The 21,911-nt window shown below is 47.9% G+C and overlaps 2 protein-coding genes across 6 annotated transcripts in view; one reads left to right on the forward strand and one right to left on the reverse strand.

Moving 5' to 3' along the window:
• The window catches only part of PPP4R4 (protein phosphatase 4 regulatory subunit 4), a 107,838-nt gene extending 99,619 nt beyond the window's left edge, over nt 1–8,219 (forward strand). For 3 of the 4 annotated variants that reach the window (XM_070594490.1, XM_070594489.1, XM_070594488.1), the window contains one exon: nt 2,309–4,117. In XM_070594490.1, the coding sequence (XP_070450591.1) occupies nt 2,309–2,333 (25 nt within the window). In that variant the 3' untranslated portion in view covers nt 2,334–4,117. Of the gene's footprint in view, nt 1–2,308; nt 4,118–5,708; nt 5,826–7,972 lie in introns of those variants that run through there. The other variant, XR_011533114.1, reaches the window with a different exon arrangement.
• Nucleotides 3,911–15,828, reverse strand: SERPINA10 (serpin family A member 10). 2 transcript variants are annotated; one of them, XM_008537425.2, is made up of 5 exons: nt 15,388–15,828; nt 12,389–13,199; nt 10,869–11,142; nt 8,005–8,155; nt 3,911–6,290 (listed from the first exon to the last, which is right to left on the reverse strand). In XM_008537425.2, the coding sequence occupies exons 2-5, from the start codon at nt 13,146–13,148 to the stop codon at nt 6,099–6,101; spliced, it is 1,377 nt and encodes a 458-aa protein (XP_008535647.2). In that variant the 5' UTR covers nt 13,149–13,199; nt 15,388–15,828; the 3' UTR covers nt 3,911–6,098. The 2 variants fall into 2 exon arrangements, with proteins under 2 accessions (XP_008535647.2, XP_008535646.2); XM_008537424.2 differs by having other exon boundaries at nt 12,389–13,195; nt 15,388–15,806.
• Between the last annotated feature and the right edge of the window lie 6,083 nt (nt 15,829–21,911).

Below are 21,911 nucleotides of genomic sequence, written 5' to 3' on the forward strand. Positions count from 1 at the left end.
CACCGTGATGAGAGCTCAAATCAAGGTAGAAGTGATTCAGCCAGGACGACGCTCAAACTGTAGTTACAGGCTTATTACTCTTTTATCCGGGACGCTGGAACCTTCTGATCAGAACAGAATTTAAACGGGATTCAGATTTTCTTTTAAATGTATTTCACTTAATTCATGAATATTTTCTAATAAAATCTTTTTTAGGAGAAAATCTTTTCGCAGAAACTCCACACCGGAGTCCTCTTTTAGGAACTGAACTATATTGTAATTTATTCTAAATTTTAATTGGCTATTGGTATATACATATATAGATGTATTCAAAATTCATTTGAAAATTACAAATAAATTTGTTGAATGGAGCTCAAGGGAAGAGTAGGACTGTAAAAAAACTAATCGTAGATAGAAGAGGTGATATTGCTATTACAGATTAGTAGGATTAACACAGAGGGTACTTTTATTTACAGAGAATGCTCTTTGCCCCTACAGTTATTGCTCTGATGATTATACTATGTAAGGTGCATTGAAAAGTGATGAGAACAGAGGCAGAACAGGGTAGTGGTCTATGGAGAGTGTGGAGCTGTGCCTTCTGCCCTGATTCCAGCAGCAGCTAAGTAGCCGTGTACAGTGCGGTTCAGCACCCTGGGCCTCATTGTGCCCATCTGCAAATTGACAGGGTTGATGCCTGGTTCATCCTCTAAGGTGCCTTCCACTTCTGGCACCCTGAGATCCTTCCTCTCTGTCCCCCTAGAGCCTCTTCCTGTCAAAATACTGCCCTGGGATTCTTGTATTGAAGAACATAATTAATAACATCAGAATGTAATTCATTCTCTTCTCAACTTACTTTTCTAAGTGTCATAGGCTGTTATTTTGCTGAGGAAGATTCACCCTGAGCTAACGTCTGTGCCAGTCTTCCTCTGTTTTGCATGTGGGTCACCACCACAGCATGGCTGCCAGTGAGTGGTGTAGGTCTGTGTCCAGGAGCTGAACCCGGGCCGCCAAAGCAGAGTGCACTGAACTTAACCACTAGGCCACAGGGCTGGCTCCTAGGCAATTTTTTAAGTAAAGACCATTGAAACCTAATGTATTTATACCAGCTCTCCTTTATTTCAGATTACTATCTTTATCTGTTCTTCATGTTTTTCCTTTTTATAGACTGAATTTTCTCTTAGTATATTTTCTCTTACTTATTGTATGTATATAACTGATGATTAAAAAAAAATGAAACTAGAAACAAACGCTCTGCTAACAAATCACATCAAGTGTGTTTCTTCTTTTCTGACTGTCCTGAAGGAGAAGGAGTATTGGTGTCACAGCTGCTGCTTTCGCATGTGACTGAGTACTCAAGGCTGTAACGGTTTCCACACGGTGTGGTTCCAGCTGGGACTTTCTCATGAACGCACACTGCCATATAGCCGGAATAGGGGACCGGGGTCTGCAGTAGTCTTGTTTCTATGAAGTGTTATCCACAATTCAGTGTCATGCCATATCCAAGTGAAAATATCTCCTTTTAGAAAAGTAAGTTGAGAAGAGAATGAATTACATTCTGATGTTATTAATTATGTTCTTCAATACAAGAATCCCAGGGCAGTATTTTGACAGGAAGAGGCTCTAGGGGGACAGAGAGGAAGGATCTCAGGGTGCCAGAAGTGGAAGGCACCTTAGAGGATGAACCAGGCATCAACCCTGTCAATTTGCAGATGGGCACAATGAGGCCCAGGGTGCTGAACCGCACTGTACACGGCTACTTAGCTGCTGCTGGAATCAGGGCAGAAGGCACAGCTCCACACTCTCCATAGACCACTACCCTGTTCTGCCTCTGTTCTCTGTTATTTGAAGTGATTTCAGGAAGTATTAATTATCTCAGTTTTTGTTTCTGAAAAAATTCTATGCAATACATTCTCCAACTTTTCCGTGTCATAGAGATGACACATCTGGTATTTAGGAAGTACAGGAATGCATCATATTTTATGTCTTTTAAGGCCAAACAATTGATATATGTAAGCCTGTGTTAATTTCCGTTATGGTTTTACAAAAAAATTTAGGAAAAGATGTATAAATTGAATTTAATGCTCTGTTAGATGCACATAGGATTTGGTAATAAAGGTAATTCCAAGTAATCTTTAATGCGTAATTCATTTTTTGACTTAATCAGAATTCCCCTATAGTAGGTTTATTCAAAGTAGATTCTGTTTATTTCTTTACTTTGAAGGCGTTATGTGGATAAAGTTTTTCATGTTTTGTTTTCTTTTTTTTCTCTCTTTCTTTCTTTTTCTCTCCTCACCTGGGCCCTCCCTTCCCTCCTTCTTGCTTGACAAAGAAAATCTAGAAAATCCAATCCTTAAATCGTCTGCTTGATGAAGGAGGCAAAACGAAGACAACAGGAGATAATGTGATGGATGGACAGAGGCTGGAGTGATGGCGGGGCTTTTTTTTTTTAAAGGAATGGAAAAGAGAGACCTGATGGCAGCTGATGTTACAGTTACCGTGTTTGAAATTAGCTTCCCTAGGAGGTATGGTATATATTTCTTGAAGAATAATGTGGTAACAGAATTCCAGCATTATAGTGAAGTGTAACGAAAAACAGCTTTAGGTATGTGCTTTTAACTACTGCTGCAAAAGAGGCAAGTCAGCATTTATTTGTGCAGGAAACCATCTATTTAATTGTTCTAGAGTTTTAGCATTTAAAAATTATATGAAAGTCCAAATAAACTGAAATTGCTTTAGCTAGATAATCACTTGGAGGGGGTCTGGGGCCTCAGACAAACTGCGTTTTCTCACGAATTTCCAACCAACTGGAGTCACACGGAGAAGGGTACCAACGGCCGCCCGCCATTTTATCAGTCCTGTGATTGTGGCGAGCACGTGTTGTACAGGGACATCCCGAAATTTAAATCTGGCAGCGAGAATTCTACAAAGATGTCTGATAACTTTTAGCTACAACTACCTTCAAAATAATAGATTGATGATTTCCTTTATTTCCTAGAAGAATTTATTTTATAAATACTTTGTTTACATTTTAGATTGTACCTGTCCTCACTTAATTTAAAATGATGAATCTAGTTAGAATCAGCTGTTATTCCAAGCTATCATGCTTAAGCTATGTCAACAGCATTTATTTGTACTAATGCTAATATTTCCATCAAAATTTGCCTGTGGAATATACAGTTCTTAATTTTAAAATGTCAGTTCTTGAGATATACTGTATGAAGCTATTGTCAGCTTCTGTATTTCACAATGCAATCAGCATATAACTATATTGATATTAGGAAAATACTTGTTTTTTAAAAATATATTGAGGTATGATAAAGATGATCTAATTTGTGAATGCATATGAGTGTGTGGTTACTTTTTATAATGTGAAATAATGAATAGTGAGTTTACTCAAAATAAAACATAGGTTAATGAGATACCTGTGTTTGTGAAAAAAGCTTTAAATACCTTCCTGCAGTTTTTATTCTGTAATTAAAGAGTGAGGCGCTTCATTTTTAAGTAATGAGTAAGAAGCACACTGATGTCAGTGTGTATTACCCAGGGGAGAGCACTCAGCAGGAGACTTTTCCATGCCGTTGGTTTCCCCTTTTCCTTCTGATGGCCTCTTTTTGGCTATTTTTAGTGATTCTTAATATCTTTCATTTAAGGACAATCAGACAAATTAAGGACATATGGAATTGTTCCACTACTCAATTTGTCAGTAGTTAAAAATTGGGCAGGTATGAGAAACTTGGCAGTACTGGCTAAATGAATTTAGTCCATTCTTTGTGGATTTCATTTAACTATTTTAGTGACGTCACCCACGAACATCACTAGCGTGGATGTGAACACATGATGATGTAGGAGGGTGTCTGTGGTGCTTAATGGGACATCAAATGGCATCAGTTTCCCCAACACTTTTATTCATAGTCAGCAATGACTCTGTTGCTTTAAACAAAATGGAGAATTTCAGTTTATTTGTTTAATAATAAATTTAGCGGAGTTAGGAGCTTCTGTTTTTCATCATGCGTGCAGGAGAACAGCAAAGCGATTGACAGAGAGAAGTCGCTACTACTTATAAAGTTCAGGAATATACAGAAATCAGCTGTAGTCTTATTCCTACTCACTGAATTATCAATTAAAACAGTTAAAATTACTTTTGCAAGTTTTCTTCTTTTTCCACAGAACATGATAATTTCTAAAGTTGATATGATTTGTTAAAATTATACTTCCAAGGACATATATATAAAAACAGAGTAAAAAACAAATTGGTGACAGTTATGAATAGCCGTACATATGTTGATTTATACCATAAACAAGACTGATATTCTTGTAAAAGTTCTCAGCTTAACAACTTATCAAATAGACCCTTTAAACCAGTTGTATGACAGACAGACCTGTGTCTGTCTGTAGCTGCAGCGAGATTGAGACATCTCCTTCATCTTTTTATTAATTATGGCAACTTGATTTTTAAGGATAGGTTCTAGAATTTCAGTAGTAAGCATAACGAGCAAAAAAACTGACTCCTCGTAGAACTCAGTTTTACTGGCAGAAATGGAGATAAGGCTAAAAAAAGGATTTTACAGATAGCGCGTGCACACGCACGTGTGTGTGTGTGGAAGTTTCTAAACCTTAAGTATCATGAAGCCTTGTTACGCTATGCGGATTTTTACCCCTCTCTTGAAACCTTGAACTTTTTTTATAAGATTGGTTACATTTTTCATTGGTCTGCATTTTTTTATCAGGCATGTATAAGTTGGAAAATCTGAAGCCTAGTGTCTTAGGAGCTTCTTTAAGCATATGTGGGGGAATGTTAAAAAAAATTTTTGAGTAGAGAATAGGGCCATTTTCTGCCTTAAAGAGTAACGTGTTAGATACAGTTACTCTGCTGTTACTGTTTGGCAGTGCATGTGGAGAGAGGAGGGGAGGTTTGATCTGCATGTTATACGAATCCTTCAGTAATAATGAACCCAACCTGGGTGGGCCCATATTTATTCCAGAAGGTATTTATTCTCTTAGACTTTCTTTTCTAGATTTCATTTCTTAAAAGTGAGTAATTTGAACCCTCTTTTATTTTCCTTTCTACTGTTTTTCCACAAACAAACCTGACTAGTTGAACACTAACAAGTCACTCTCAGGTAGGAAGAAGGAAGAGTGAAAGGGGCTGGGGCACTGGAGTCAGGAGACCGGGTCTCTGACGCCGCCCGCGTCACCCTGGGTACCTTGGGCGAGTGTTTTCCTTCCCTGAGACGTACTGTATGAGTCATCCGTTAGTGCAGTAGGCACAGCGCATAAGGTCCACAATACTGTTAGGGGCCCATTAAGATGTTTTACTTCTTGCAATAAGCAAGTTATATACTTTGACTGCATTGGTCTAAAGGAAAATATTATCTGGAATATATTCATCATTAAACCACTGCAGTCATAAAATATAATTCTTAACATACATATATATATTTTTTAATGGAGGCAGGAGCCTACTAAGGAAAAAGTGCCTAGGACCCATGAAAATCATAATGTGGCCCTGTCTCTGGTTCCCCATTTCTTCCCTTTGTAAAATGAGGGTGTTGAAGTAGATGATCTGTGGCTCACTGACGCCTCTGCCGAATGATCTGACGCACCATGGAGTAGACGGGGCTGGGTGGAGGCAGCTGCTGTGATCAGGACTGACTGTAGCTCTTTTCTTCTAATTTTAGCCAGCAAGAAATGATTCTCTAATAGATTAAAATAAAACACTTATTTTGCAGCAGAGGGAAGTAAAGAGAGTGAAGCACATGGCTCGTGGAGAATGTATACATGTCTTCCTCCCAAAGGCTTCATCTTCAAATAGTCTTCTGACCTAATGTGTTTTTAAGTCCAGAAACGTGAGTAACAGAGAAAGATAAAGATACTCTACCAAGCTGGTCTTGAGTCAGTAAGAAAGACTCTTAGAAACAGGCTTAATATACCAGACAGAGTGTATAAACATCTCCCTAAAATAAGTTTGAATACTCAGATGTATCTAAGAAAGACTCAAACTGGCAGAGGACAAGGGGACACTCTCTTCTTCTGCCACCCAGTGCCAGTATTCTGTGTGGGTTCAAATGCCTCAGACTCTTCATCTGCTATCGCACAAAGTATTTAACACGTGCCATAAATCATAGGAGAGTTGGGTTCACTACCCTGCCCAGAAATAAAAGCGTTCCGGAGGTTTCTTCATAGATGATGAAATGAAATGGCCGGTCCACTTTGATGATGGGAGGCATGGAATAAGCAGTGATTTCTGTCAGGGTTCCTGCCGCAGCCTCAGTGCCTTTTTCATCAACCTCAATTATTGCTCTTTGTAAAACCTAGAAAAGGAAACAACGTGGGAGACCATTGGTGTGGCGGTGGAGAGGAGGGAATTATTTGGGGCCCCTTGACATTTTTTTGTCTGATCCTGGGGTTTGGCTGTCCAGGGCTCATCTGTGCTGATAGGGACTGCCCGGAAGTCCAAAACAATACCAGGAGACCCCAGGCACCCAGATGTGCAATGCATTCTGGGCGTGGACCCAGGGACTCTGGCTGGCCAATTTATGCACAGGTGCATCAAATCAGCAAATACTTATTGAGCAGGTACTTTGTGCTCCTGATTCCTGTGCTGAGCTGGTGCTCCTCCCAGAAGATTTTCAAGCTGCCTAGAACCCCTGGATCCTTTTACCTTCCTTCTAGCAGGCAAGGTGGGGGCAGGGGCATGGTTAGTCTTCTGTACCAGCTTCCTGGCACCTGTCACTGCTCTGAGGCAGTCCCCAGGGCAAGCCGGGGTCCCTGAACTCTGGTTGCCTGTACTCAGGTCGCTTGTCATGTTTGGGAGGCCCTTCTGTCCAGGAACCCCATGTGGGGTGAGTGATGTAACTATATAAATATTATAAGAGGAGAAAATGAAAGCATCAGTGTCATAACCCCTGGAAATTCTCTAATTTCCTGGGGTGAAAATTTACTGCCCGTGGTAAACAGAGGGAGAATGTATTTCATGGTTCACGATTTAAACTGTAAAACAGCAGCATTTTTTAATGTGTGCACAGCAGAGAGCTTTTCAGGTGCTGGTCTGCGGCGTTCTCGTGTTTATCTGTCTTCCCTTCCCTGAGATGCTGAGGCCTGGTTGTGGGCCAGGGTTACCCTACCCAGTCCCACCTCAGTGGAGGCCATCTTTAATCTCTCTTGGAATTGGAAAATACAATTGTTTGGGAAAATAATAACCAAACTCCACAGCTAAGAAAGGATGTAGTGAGATGTAGGGAATGTAGTGGAAATGTTGGAGTGTTTTCTTGGTTGTAATATGACTGGGGGTTGGCTGCTGGCGTTAGTGAACACAGGTGGGAATGCTAACCAGTTCCCTGCAGCACAGGACAGCTGTGACAACAGATGATTGCTTCTCCCCAAACCAGCAGCACTTCCACTGAGAAATGGGTTAGCCAAAGGTGTTCCGTATGGAAGGGGACTAACTTCGCTCTCAGTAGCTTTAGAGGCAGAACTAGGACCAGAGAGTTATGAGTGAGTGAGGGAGGAGTTACAGGGGTGTGTGTATGTGTGTGTGTTTGTATAAAACAAAAACAGTTTTAGCCATTTGTGGATTGGGTTGCTTTTCAAAGAAGTGGTGAGTTCCCTGTCACTTGAAAACAAAAGACTAGAGAGCTGTTTTGTAGGGATGTTATAGAGGAGATTTCCACGAGGGGTGGGAAGTTGGGCCAGATGACCTCGGGGTTCCTTTCATTTGGAAAGTCATGTAATTTCATGAATTTTAAATGACTTTGTGAACCAATTCCATTTCGGGAGAGCCTTGGGAAAGAAAAGGGAAAGCTCTACATAAGAGAAATTAAATTAGTTGAACAAATGTTTTAATAAAGTGGCTCAGAATTCTTAAAACATGCAAGTTGGGTGCTATTGCAAGTCTTTTGGATTTTAAACCTAATTTTCTACTGCAACTTATTATTTTATCAACGTTGAATGGTTTGCAAAACTATGTGTTGGTTGGGTCACGTTTCATCCTTAGGGTTTGGGCCCGCGTGGAAGACCTTGGCTCACCTTGGACACTTGGAGATTGCTTGCAACCGCCGAGAGCTCGCTCAGGTCAGCCCCGGGTGAGAAGACCCTTCTGATCCCCATCTGCTTAAGCAGCTCGTGCATCTCGTATTTCTGATCTAACTTGAACTTTGGAAAGAAAACTTCCGTTTTTCTGTGGTACAAGTACATATAATGGTGAAATGTAGATAAAAGCCATAGATTCTGAACACTAAAAAGATCACAGTTTCTTTTTTTTCCTTCCTCCAAGATTACTTCCATTAACGCGTCTCCCTAGGTGACGGTGTGTGTGGCTCGTTCCCTTCTTCTGTAATGGTCCAGCTCGGAGAAAAGAGTTCTGGCTTATGAAATGTGTCTCACTTCAGCCTCACTGAACCAGTTTAGTTTCCTGGCCAATGACTCCCATTCTCTTGAGCAAAGAATGCCGTACTTTGCATCCATTTCCCTATGTTTTAAAAACAACCCAAACCAGCCAAATAGCTGTGTCCAGCGATGCTGCAGACTCCTGGATGGTGGCTTTTTTCATTCCCTGCATTCTGCAGACCCCCAGGTTCCAGAAGAAGCTTAGGAGTCTGGGGATGGACAGGGGGAGGGGAGTGAAGGAAATTTCCAACCCCTACCTATCTTTAGCCTGAGAAACTCTGATATTATCAATTTTGTATGTATTGGAGTTCTATGAAAATACTTCGTTTGGAAAGATGAATTCTGTGGTTCAAACATAAAAAGGATGAAAAGTACTAATTGATACTAAATTAGTCTTAAAGACATCCTAATTTCTTAATTGGTGAAGTATACCCAAAAATGCCAATCAATACCAATTTCACAGGGTTGTTCAGAGGATTAAATGAAATAATACATAAATATCCAGAACAATGTCTGGTGTACAGTAGGGGCTTCATGCATATTAATTTCCTTTTGGGGACGTTATCCCCCTTCGTTCTCTCTCTTGCACGGAGTTGGGCCAGGCTGTCAGACTGGAATATAACTGAGCATATGACATGTCTTGAAGATTGATTTATAAGTGTATTGATCCAGTCAAACATTTGTTGAGGGCTTATTATGTTTGAGGTCCTTTTTCTAGGCCCTAAGGATTTGAAGAAAAAACAAAGAGTAATGAAGATAAAGCTAACATTGGGGACTCTTAGCTGGACTGTGTCTGCGCCACCTTCTGGGGTGACAGGATTCAGAAGGCGGAGCCGTGGGACTCTTCTTGCTGCTGACTTCCTTGTACCCCAGGAGGTGGATTAATTTAGTCGACAAACATTTGAGGGCCTGCTCTGTGCTTCCGACTCCTCTCTACGCACAGCTCCCCCCGCCCCCCGCCCCGGGTCATCTCATCCAGTCTCATGGTTCTCAGTTCCATTTATATGTTGTTGTTAGTGCTGTCAAGTGGGTTCTGACTCCTAGCGACCCTGTGTATAGCAGAGTGGAGTCTTGCCTCTCTTTTGGTGCCGTCCTCTCACCTTCCAGCGCTATATCAGGCAGCTCTCCACTGCTATTCACAGGCTTTTCATGGCCAATATTTTTGAAAGTGGGTGGCCAGGTCCTTCTTCCTAGTCTATCTGGAGGCTCCACTGAAACCTGTCCACCATGGGTGATCCTGCTGGTATTTGAAGTCCCAGTGCACGGCTTTCAGCATCACAGCAACATGCAGCCACCACAGTGTGACGGCTGACAGACGAGTGGTGTGGTTCCTGACTGGGAAACGAACCCAGGCTGTGGCCATGGCAGCGCCGGATCTTAACCACAAGACCACCGAGGCTGCCTATCTCTATGCTGATGACTCTCCTAAATTTGTATCTACAGCCTGGACCTCACCTCCAGATCCCACTGCCTTCCTGACATCTCCACCTGTATGTATAAATAGGTATTTCTGATCCAAATGTTTCAGACTGAACTTTTTCACTTAGCCACAGACCTGTCCCTCCCATAGTCTCCCCATTTCAGTAAATGACAAGTCCATCTTTCGGTTGCTAAGGCCCAAAATTTTGCAATCATCTTTGACTCCCCTCTTTCTCTGTCTCACCCATGTCCAGTTCGCTAGCAAAGCCTGCCACCTCTAGCTTCCTAGTAGGTCCAGGATCCAGCTGCTTCTCATCAGCTCACTGCCACCACAGAGCCCAGCATCCTGATCTGCATCAGTGACCGCCTGACTGGTCTCTCTTCCCCTCTCGTCCGCTTGGTGTCTTTTCCAAGCACAGGGGCTTGTGTAGCCCTGTAGAGCACAGGTCAGACCATGTTGCTCCTCTGCTTGTCTTCAGTGCCTTCCCATCGTCCCTCAGGAAAAGCCCAAGTGTTTCCCGGGGCCTGTAACACACGGTCCTGGATGACCGGGCTGCTGGTTCCTCTGTGACTTCATCTCCACCCTCTGCAGCCTCACTGGCCACCTTGCTGTTCCTCCAGCCCAGCAAGCACACCTATCCCGAACTTCCACACTTCTGCCTGTAACTCTCCTCTCCCCCAAGATGGCCACACAGGCACCCTCCTCCTTCCCATGTTTGCTTACCGCTCCCTTCCTAGCGAAGGCTTCCCTGGCACCTACCCGCATCCTGCTGGCGCTCCTGTCCCTTCCCTGCACTAAGACTTGTTTGTCTCCCTCCCGAGGATGTAAGCTCCATGATGGAAGCCTACACGATGTAAGCATCGTGCATTATCACAGCCTGGCACGTGGGGGAACGTAACTGAATGCTGGCTGAGTGAAAGAACGAGCCAGGCGCTGTGATCGATGCCGGGAGAGAGTGGAAAACAGGGCGGGTGCAGCCCTGGCCCTCTCATGTGGGAGACCGGCATTAGAACCACAAAATTGTGGTGAGTGTTCCTAAGGATGGGAAGGCTGAGCTCGGGTAGGGCGAGGGGAAGAGCCGTACCTGGTTTTCATGTTTCTGAGCCACGTGCCCACCAGCTCTGTGCTCAGGTAGTCTTCCAGGGCGAGGTGGTCACCTATTTTCTCCGTGAGGACCACCAGCATGGAGGCGTTTCCTCGGTAGGGCAGTTTGAGGACATGGCAGCGGAAATTCCTGTCAAAGGTGGAGGCAAACATGCCCACCTTGTACATCATGGCCACCTTAACCGCCTTGTACTTGTCCAGGTGGAAAGTGTCTGTCTCCGTGAGGACAGGGTCAAAGGGGGCCAGCCACTTCCCTAAACGGGCGAGAAGAGAACGCATTGTGGAAGCCACCCTTCTCGAAGGCATCATTCTTGCTAAAGTAGTAGAGCGCCAGGGCTCCGTCCCCCTTCCTGCCCAACTCGGAAAGGCATTCCCCTGTCGGGTTTGTTCTGACCACAGCGCAGGCAGGCAAAATGAATCGCCCAAAGATCAGCCTTTCCCAGGCCTCTTTCCCAGCTGTAAACTCGGATCTGCCCGCAGGCCCTATTGGAATCATGCACAAAAGCAAGGAGGTGTTGCCTTAGGATCCCTGGCTCCTCCATCATTCTGGACCCAAACAAATGCACTGATTCCATTCGGTGCTCTAGCGACCCACTTCCTTCTGCACTCCCTCCCCGTGTCGGCTCCAGCTGAGAGAAGACCTTGGGCCTCTCCCTTCACTGTCTGACAGCCACTCTGTCTAGGGCACATCACGTGCAAACAGTCCACTGTGGCAGAAGTGAGGATGGTCCTGCCCATCCCCTGCTTAGGGTGGTTCAGAGGGACAGGGCCCCTTGCTGGCAAATAGCCACAGGATCCAGAGGAGGCCACCAGCATGCAGGGGCAGAGCTCCACACAGACCTCTGTCCTGGGTGCGTGGCCTGCTGACTGGAAGCATGTCCTCCTCCTGGACTTTGCAAGTCCTCTAGTGTCACCTGTCTAGTACAACGGTGGCCACGCAAGTCCAGTGAGGCAGATGGAGAGAGCCTGGGATGAGGGTGTCAGGAGCCCCTCATTTGAGTTTGGCCTCTGCCCTTTGTCACGTGACCTTGATCAAGCTAACCTCTCTAAGCCTCACTCTGGTCTGTGGAGTAGGTGGGAGTGTCCCCATTTTCTTATTAAGAATCTGAGGACAAGACACTTTGTCACTTGCCCCAGGTCACAAAAGTAGATGAAGGAGCAAATATGTAACCCTAAATCTCTCAAAAAATGTGCCTTTTTTTAAAATGACCCAGAAAAGTCATGGTGTCAGAATGTCAGAGGGGAGCTGTGTGGGGGTGCTTGGAAAACTGTAATGACTGCCAAGCATGTGGGGTCACCAGGGTAGGGGCATCAAATGAAATGTCATCTAGCACCATGCCTAGAACGTCCTACGTGTTCAGTGCATGTTTCAACCTGTTTGTGAAACCCGAAAACACACTCATAGAAAATCACTCAGCAATCACCGTACACTGGTCAGAGAAAAGGAGGAGACAGATGCAGCACCCGTGGCTTTGCGAGAGCAGAATGTCATCATGGTACCTTTGAGCGAGACGTAATCCACAAGAATTAATTTGGTGTCAGGATTGATCTCAACAAAGAGTTGGGGGATTTTCCCCCAAGTCTCTTTGTTAATGTAACGATTCATGAGCCCCCTGGCCTGTGAGACGTTGCGAAAATTCAGAGTCACACACTCTATGTCGAAATACTGCCTGGAAAAATTGAGGAAGGTCTCTTTGACGTCAAAATCCTTGTGGATGAAAGCAAAGCTCCCCTGGGCGAGGCCGAGCTCGGGGTTGCGGGAGAGGCTCGCTCTGAGCTGCTTAAACAGGGCAGGCAGGTGCGGGGGCCTGGTCTGGTTCAGCGCCCGCAGGTGGAGCGCACTCTCCAGCTGGGCCTTGGTCTGCCCCTTGGGCCCCAGCATCAAGGCTGCCATGGCCGAGGACAGGCCAAGCGGGGAGAAGACCACATTGCCGTCGTGCCTCATGGAGATCTTGCGCAGCAGGCTGAACCCGAGGTTGGAGATCTCCTCGGAGAGCTTCTGCCCGCTGGCCCTCAGCCGGGGCTCCCCCTCCTCCTCCTCTTGCACCTTCTCCTCCTCCACCTCCACCACTTCCGCCTCCACCACCTCCTCCTCCTCTGAAGCCCGCACTCCCTCTCTGGTGTGGTTCTGGGCAGTGGGGGTCTGCAGAGTCTCCAGCCCTGCCTGGGCCTCTGGCGACTGGCGTCCAGGGGCTGAACTGAGCACCAGCCACGCCTCGGCCAGGAGGCAGGGGAGCAGGAGGCTCAGTGCCAGCTTCATTTGGTCAGCCGTGGAGGCCACAGGGGCGCGTCCGTTCAGCAGCAAGACTTCCTCGGGAGAAAAGGGCAGAGGTTGTCGTTAATGCCTAGGACAACATCTCCTCCCTGTGTCGTGGTGCAATTCCACCAGCAACCCCCCTTCCTTCCGTGGGAGTTGGGGTCTTATCTCTGGGCTCATGCAGCTGGGCGCTGCCTCAGGGAGACCTGGAGCAAGAAGGGGCAGCATTTGTTCACCCAAGGAAGAGGGGGATTCATTCACGGAGCCAAACCTCTGGTTCCCATCGCCTGCCAGGCCCTCGGGCAGCTCCTGGTCCCCCCAAACTTCTTCCACTTCCTCCCAGAAGGAGTGGGCATTAAAGAGGGCATGGTCTGGGCACCGGCCCTGACCGGGTGTGGGTCAGAGCGGGGCCGGAGTCGGGAGACTTCACAGACCTTGTATTGATCTGCTTCATTCATTGCCCTTGATCCTTGGGCCGTACAGCAGCCCATCCATGCTGGGCTGGGGGGACCTGGGTCTGGGGATGTGTTTGGCTGGGCATTTAGGGGGTCTAGGTGGCAATCAGAGCAAGGAAAAGGGCCAGTACCCAGATGGCCTGACATGGTGCTGGAATTCCCCTGCGGCCCCTCTCGTGCAGCTCCCCACCCAGCCCTGGGCCCAGTTGCTCCTTCCAGGCATCCTGCCTTCAGTACACCTGGAGTTCTCGAGATAGAAGCAGATGACCAGCCAGTTCATCCCGCCCGAGGCCTGGGCTCAGCTCCACCTGGACAATCTCATCTGATCCTCACAGCGACCTGTGAAGTGTGTCCTACTTCTCACCAGCCCCCGGTTACCTATCCTAGTGGAGCCAGCCTTCCAGCCCCAGAGTGGGTCTCCCAACTCCAGGCTCCTCCCCACTAGCTGCCCCCGCCCCTACCACCTCCCGGGGCTCCCTCGCATCCAGGGCACAGACCCTGGCTCCTGAGCAGCTGCACGTTTTCCGTCCGAATGAACACGGGCTGGGCTGTGCCGCCTGGCCTCACAGTCAGTTCCTGAGGTTCAGCTGATGGCACCTGACCTGCATCCCAGAAGCTGGCTGGGCAGGTCACTGAAATGCACCCTCACCCTCTTATAGGACAGTGGGGAGCAGAGCAGACGCAGTTCCCATCAACAGAGACCCTCATTCTGAACCGGGCCCCCTGGAGCAAGATGTGACAGGGTCAAGTTCCAGGCCTCTTCTACCTGGTGCAGGGGGCTGTGTCCTCATCCGCGCCTGGTACAAAATGTACCCTGTCCTGGGACTCAGTACACTGCTCCTTGCTTATGCTAAGTGGCACCTTAGAATTCAGGGCCTCACTTGTCCCGCATCACTATCTTACTTAGTGAAATACCTCTGCTGTGTTTCCTAAGTGTCAGTGTTTCGGGCATCCTGTCCAATTCTGAAGACAAGCCTGCGTTCAGCAGGCCACTCAGGGTTGTAAATGCTGGGTGAGTACGTCCTGCAGTGGACCAAACGTACCCCAACTTCATGCCTTCATTATAGTACAGTATTTAGCGCTACTTTGTAAGTTAAAAAATTAATCCCACGGCAGGATACTCCCGAATTCAGAGTCACTTCTCTCTGTGACGGTCATCAGGAAATGATCCCAGCACACCAAAAATGTCACCCCTTCTGATGGCTGAGTGTCACCTTGCAGCTCTTCCTCCAGCATGGCGTGCAGCCCAGGAATACACGGGTGCCCCCGCACGCTGCTTACTGGACAGCCCTGTGTATCCCCGAAGGTCTCTGTTCATCTACTGATGGAACAGATTATACACAGGGGGCACCCCCTCGGGCACTAGGTGCCATCAATGATATGTCATCCTAAAGGGAGCCTGAGTGGTAAGAAGTCAAGTGCTCACCTGCCACTTCTCCCACCTGAAGGTACCCGGAGCAGCACCCCCACCCCGGCCCTGGGAGGGACGGCTGGCCCACCTGGCAGGAGGGTCCCCGGGAAGAAAGCCAGGGACTTGAGTATGGCTTGCACAGTGAGTGTGCTGGGCATGAAATCTCAAGCCTTAGGAGCCTCTCCCTGCAGAGGAAGCCCCTGTGTCTATCACCCGCCTTTCACCCCACCCTGCCCTATCCAGATGGGGAGTGAGGGCACGGCGCTGCCCAGACACCCACCCTCTCCCCTTGGAACCCACTCCAGACGAGGAGAACCTCTCTCCCCATCCCTCGCTGGCTTCTACGAAGGTCTCCCTTTAATCCGCTGCTTCTTACCAGTGAGTGGCCCCCTGGTGCCTGGGAAGTTCCTTCATTCAGAGCAAAGACAGAAGGTTGGGGTTTGCAGCCGAAAGCCTGCAGTAAATATTTGCTGTTCCAAAGTATGCTCCCCGGTGGGGCTGTTACTGATTAACATCCTGCTTGGAGATGGTGGCATTTCTGGAAAAGCAGACAGAGAGAGAGGCTTCCCACATTTCCCAGCTGCTCCTCCAACTCTGAATGTGACCGAAATCCCACCAGGAGAGCTTCTGCCTCTGACTCGAGGGGTCGCCTTAGTAAGATCCAGCTCCTTGTGGGAGGAGCTGCTCCAGGCGCTGAGCACCTGGGTGGGGGTGGGGGGTGGGGGATGGCGGGGTCGGGGGGAAGTCAGGCAGCGGTGGATGGCACAGGGCCTCCTGAGTCCTGGGCTGGGCACCGCGTGGCAAGCAGGACAGAGATAATGAAGACCTGCCCCCCGCCACCCCCTGAGGACCTTCCAGTCCAGCGGGAGAGGCAGGCAGGTGAATTGCTATCAGCGACACGAAGCCTGTTTCAAGGTCAACTTACTCCTTCACGATGTCGATGGACTTATGAGACCAAGTCCTCCAGTACCCGAAGACAGGTGGAGGAGACCCTTTAACACAAAAATTCTCAGACCTATAAGACTCTCTTTTTAATAATATAAACATTTTGTTACATGCCCCTTACAGCCCTCAACTGAAATTTACAATTAATATAACCCACCCACAATTTTTTTAACTTTTTATTGAGATTATGATAGTTTACAACCTTGTGAAATTTCAGTTGTACGTTGTTGTTTGTCAGTCGTGTTGTAGGTGCACCACTCCACCCTTTGTGCCCACCCCCCACCCTCTCTTTCCCCTGGTAGCCACTAATCTGTTCTCTTTGTCCACATGTTTAACTTCGACATATGAGTGGATTCAAACAGAGATTGTCTTTCTCTATCTGTCTTATTTCACTTAACATAATACCCACAAGGTCCATCCATGTTGTTGTGAATGGGATGGTTTTATCCTTTTTTCTGGCTGAGTAGTATTCCATTGTATATATATATACCATAGCTTCTTTATCTAATCATAAGTTTATGGGCACTTAGGTTGCTTCCATGTCTTGGCTATTGTAAATAATGTTCCCATGAACATAAGGGTGCATGGGACTTTTGGAATTGCTGATTTCAAGTTCTTTGGATAGATACCCAGTAGTGGGATGGCTGGGTCATATGGTATTTCTATTTTTAATTTTTTGAGAAATCTCCATACTGTTTTCCATAGTGGCTGCACCAGTTTGCATTCCCACTAGCAGCATATGAGGGTTCCTTTTTCTCCACAACCTGTCCAACATTTGTTATTTTTGTTTTGGTTATTTTTGACATTCTAATGCTACTCACAAAATTAAAAAAAAAATGAAATCATGCTCTAACTATAATATGGAGGGGAAATAAAAGTAAATTCTAAGAAAATAACGTTTCTTTTAGTATATAAATGCCCTAGCCAGTTAGAAGACACAGTGATGCAGTCAGATGTGGGCACAGTTAGAGAACCTCCGCATCCTGCACCTTCGTTGTGCCCGCCATTCGATGCTACAACCAGAATCACTACCAGCCATGTGGGTTTCTACAATGGTGAGTCACGCTTGGTACAGTTCTAAAAAAGCAAAGTATAAATCTCCCTCTGATTTACACGGTAGTTGTCTTCATAGAAAATTCAACGGGAATTAAACCCTTGGGGGAAAATAGTGCTTTTATATGAAATAAAACACTATGGGACCGGAAGGGCCTAGGCTCAGATAATTTATGAGCGGGTTTTTCACCCACATGGACTTGCCGTGGGACATGTGGGACCCAGCTCACTCCTAGTGGTGGACAGTCCTGAGGGTTCCAGTATGTCTGGGCGTCTCTGGCCCTCACTCGCTAAATGCAATAGTGCTCCCCCAAATCTTTGAGAAAAGCAGAAGTGTTCCTGCAAGTTTCCAGAGTGTTCCTTTGGGGCAGTAGCTGCTCTGTTGCAAAGCCCTGCCTGAAGAGGTCAAAGCAAGGGGTGCACGTGGGCAAGGCTGTGTGGGGGCTTCCTGGCTCAGACCGCACAGGAGCCAGCCTTGGCCTTCCCATCCACTTTGTCCTGCAGCCTCGGGGCAGCCCTGCTGTCCTGGGAGACAGGGGCTGGTCCTGCAGGCTGAGGGAGTGTCAGCTTCGCCAAATGTCTGGGAGGAACCGGGGAGCGTGAACACGGGGGAGCAGGGCATCCCTGGGACTTCAGAAGCGCCATACAAGTCATCATGCTGCATTCGATCATTCAGGAGGCTCTTCAAACTGCTGCTGGATTTCAGAGATGGTCCTTTACAAGGGAAGGCAGCAGAACGTATAGAAAAGAGCATGAGGCCTCCGTCAGACACCCCCTGGGCTTGGGTCCCAAGTCCTCCACTCTAGAGCCCCAGCTGATGGACCTTGGGAATGTGACTTAACCTCTCTGAGCTTGCTTTCCCCTCTCTGGGAGGCACAAATATCTCAGCAGCACCCGGGAACCGGAAAGGAGATGGACAACACTGTTTCTAAGGCCGTGAGCTCTGGACCTCAGGAAGTATGGCTCGGAACTGTCCACCGCCAGCGAAGACATGAGTCCTGCAGGCTCTCGGCAGGTCAAACACCAGGCCTACCCCTGTAGCTCGAGCTCTTTCACCAGCTGTGTGACCCTCAACAAGCTCCCTAACCTCTCTTTGCCTCAGTTTCCTGATCTGTGAAATGGGGCTCCCAAGGCTGAGCTGTGAGCATGGTTGTGAGGATTCAGTGGGGTAAAGAGCTTGGTACCTGGTAGGAAGCTCTGATGGATGGCATCTGCTGCGTGATTTTAGAGCCAGAATGAACCTAGAGGTCACGTGGAGCCCGGGTTTGGGCTCTAGAGTTTGGCAATGCAGGTCCACGCCCACTGAGGCCTTTCCCGCCAGCGCTGGAGCCAGAAGAGAACCAGGCCACCTGACCTCCAGTTTGCACGCGATTGCAGCTCATGCCGTGCCCCCGCAGAGAAAGATTGGGAAAGATCTGATAGGAAGGGCTCTGGGGACGGCAGTGACATCAGGGGACACAGCACAGTCCCTCCTCGAACTCCCCTCCGGCCAGAAGCACAAGGCTTCCGGAAGGCGCCCAGCAGGACGAGATCAAGGGGCCCCAAAGGAAATATGTCCCGCACCGAGGGGGCTATGTGTCTGAGAAACTACTGGGGCCGGTGATTGGCATCGTCAGGCTTCAGGGAAGAGTGAGAACCGGGCAGTTTGTTCTGCGTGGCTCAGATCAAGAGGAAAGCTCGGGCAGCGGGGCAGCAAAGAGGTGGGAAAGGCTTCCGAGTCCTTGCCACATGCCCCGCGTGAGGTCAACGTCCCGCTGTTTGCCAGGCCCTCTCTTTCTGCCCCTTCCCGGTTGGCCCTTTGATCCTCTGCTTCTGCTCCAGACTGTGCTCCACCCACCTCACCCGCCTCAGGGACACCTAACAAGGTTGCAGACTGAGCCGTTCTGTCCCCAGTGCAGTGCTGCAGACAGCTCAGTCGTCGTACGGTGGCCCTGAGAAGCCGTCCTCAGGACAGTGGTCCACGAGGCGGGGTAACTTCTGGGTCACCAGGAGTTTGACTGGTTGGCACCTATAGTCTGCCGAGCCCTGAAGAGTAAAGAACCAAGCTTTCCTTGACATGGGTTTTTTCTTTGGTGGAGTCAAAAGAACCTTTGAATAGGAGAGAAACGATGTTTTCCTTAGAGGGTCTAAAGAAACAGATGCCCAGAGAGGTCAGGCAACTGGTTCAAGAGCACAGAGCTCTGGATTTGGACCAGACCTCTGGCTCTGAAGGCAGTGGTGTGTCTCCTAAGCCCCTGACTTAACCAGCACAACCACCCACTGGGACAACGCATTTTAACTAAGAAAATGGGCTTTCTACCTGGGAGGGCCTCAGGCTGCTGGGGATGACCTTGTGCAGGTGGTAGGACTTGAATGGATCTGGAACAGAGGCAGGATCCAGGATAGAGGCAGGTGGAGGGAGAAGGATCCTTTTCCTCTTGGGGTGTGGTGATCTGGGTGTGGGGGCAGTAGGGAGCCATTGAAGGTTTTGGAGCAGCGGAGAGGCAAGATCAGAAGTGGGCTTCAGGAATCTGATCCTGGAAGCCCTATTATTTATTTTTTGAGCCAAAAATAATGGATTTTAGATTATAAACTAAAAAAAAAAAAGGTTCTCAATTAGGGATCATAGTTGGAGGAGGAAGGGGCAGATGGTGAGGTGGAGTATGTCCTTCCCTGGAGGCCTCTGCAGCCATGGACGGTGACAACCCACATTTCCCCAGCCCAGCCTCCACCCGCTCCTGCTGCAGCTCCAGTCCCGGCCAGGTCTCTCCCCACGGATGTGTCCCTTGAATTTGTGAACGGTCCTTTGCCCTGTGACGTCTGCCTCATGACTCCTCTCCTGCCCAACAGCCCTGTCTGCCTTCAGTGAGGTCTCCTGCGGGTTGGGACCCGTATTAGATGCCTCAGCACAGCACAGCTGCTGTGCCACCACAGGAACAGACACCAAGGTGCCATCTCCCGGCGTTCCCAAAGCTGCCAGTCCCCCGGCGCCATGCAGAGCTGGTCTCTGGAGTTCCTGCAGTGAGGCTGCTATCCGAGGTCCAGCTAGGGCAGGGGGCACCTTTCCCCACTCTGTGCCACTTGTCACGAGAGCCTCAACCTCCTTCTCCACCCAGCGCCTGGGAGAGCAGCTCCCACCGCATGTGCCGGAGCCCATCTCTCCTGTGCCAGGGAGGCAGGCAGACGCGTGTGGCCCACGCTCCTTCACGTTCCTGCTCACACCTCTTTCCCGGATCGGCTGTACAGGGCCTGTCGCACCCATCCTGGCTAAATCCCGGCTGAGGGCCCAGCTTGGGCTAAGGCTGAGCTCCCTCCTGGAATAACTCCTCAGGAGTAGAGGTTTGCTTTCATCATAATAGCACAAAGCTGGGAGTCAGACTGGAGTCAAACACAGGGTCTTACCAGCTGTCCTGGGGCAAGTCCCTTAACCTCTCTGTGTCTCCAAGACAGAAAAATGTAAAATGGACACAGCAAAAGTACCCATGTCACAAGCAGGTTGTTCTAAGAGTAAGTGAGATGTCTGTGACACTCTGCCCAGTGCCCCACATGGCAAATGGGAACCACTGTCGGCATTCTTTCTGGCCCAGCGTGAGGCAGAGGGACCGCCTGGTTGACTGCCCGGGATTCCAAGTGCTACGACCAAGGGTGGGGACGGGGTGGTGTGGGCGTGAATGGCTGCTGAGTCACCGACGGATTTTGAGGGAGCTCACCCAGCAGAATCACAGACTCTGGATCCTACACGCTCCTTCCCAAGGCCGGCTGGAAATTGCCCTTCCAGCCACGTGGCTTCTGGTCCCGGCTTCAGGGCCCAGGACACACGGACACAGTCCTGGACCCCGAGCGGGGGAGGAAGGAGCCTTTAGGTCAGTCAGGAACCAGACTGCCTGAAACTGGGGCACTGTTCTAGGTGGTTCACTGGCATCTGGGCTCTCTCCACCACTGTTGGGGTGCGAGTATCACACAGGCACGCACACACACCATTATGCGTGCACACACCTGTAAACTGTCTGGTTGTATCCTTTCCCTATTTTTCTTTTGTGCTGCTGGTCATTATGTATTTATTTCAGTTTTTAACTTAAAAATTTTTATTTTTAAATAATTTCAAACAAAGTAAAATTGCAAGAATAGTTACAAAGAGCTCCTATAACCCTCTATCCTATTTTTAAAGCATTTTCCACGTTTTACAGTTCTCTTTTCTCTATATATCTATATCTGTGTCCTGCTCCCCTCCATTATCTTATTCTGAACCACTTGAAATGATTAGGCATTGCTGAGAATAAGAATATTCTCTTATGTAAATAGTATCAAATGATCAAATCCAAGAAATTCGGTATTGTTACCATACCTGAAGCTACAAGCATATTCCAATTTTGTCAGTTGCCCCCACAATCTCCCTTGTGGCATTTTGATCTTCAGTCCAGGGTCCGTCCAGGGCCATCCTTTGCAGCTGGTGCCATGTCACCTCAGTCTCCTTGACTCTGGCACAGCTCTTCAGCCCTTCCTTTGTCTTTCATTATGTTGACATTTTGAAAAGTTCAGGTCCCTATTTTATAGGTTCTCTCAATTCGGGCTGATGATTATCCCCACGATCAGCCTCAGATTATACGGTTCTGGCTTGAATATCACAGAAATGATGTTGGGTCCTTCCCAAAGGATCACATCCAGAGACACCTGACCTGCATTTGTCCCTGATTGGTGATGCTAATTCTAATGACTTGGTTAAGGTGATGTCCATTTCTCCAACATATGGCTGCCACTTCTCCTTTTGTAATAAGTAATTGGTGAGGAGATACTTTGAAATATCCTGTTTCTCATCAAATTCCCTGTGCTCCCAGATTTATTGTCCACTGAATACGCTTGTCCAAATGGATTTTTACTATGATGGTCTAAATCCATCACTCCTTTCATATTTATTTATCAGCA

The sequence above is a fragment of the Equus przewalskii genome, chromosome 25, assembly GCF_037783145.1.
Source record: "Equus przewalskii isolate Varuska chromosome 25, EquPr2, whole genome shotgun sequence".
Classification (NCBI taxonomy): Eukaryota; Metazoa; Chordata; class Mammalia; order Perissodactyla; family Equidae; genus Equus; species Equus przewalskii.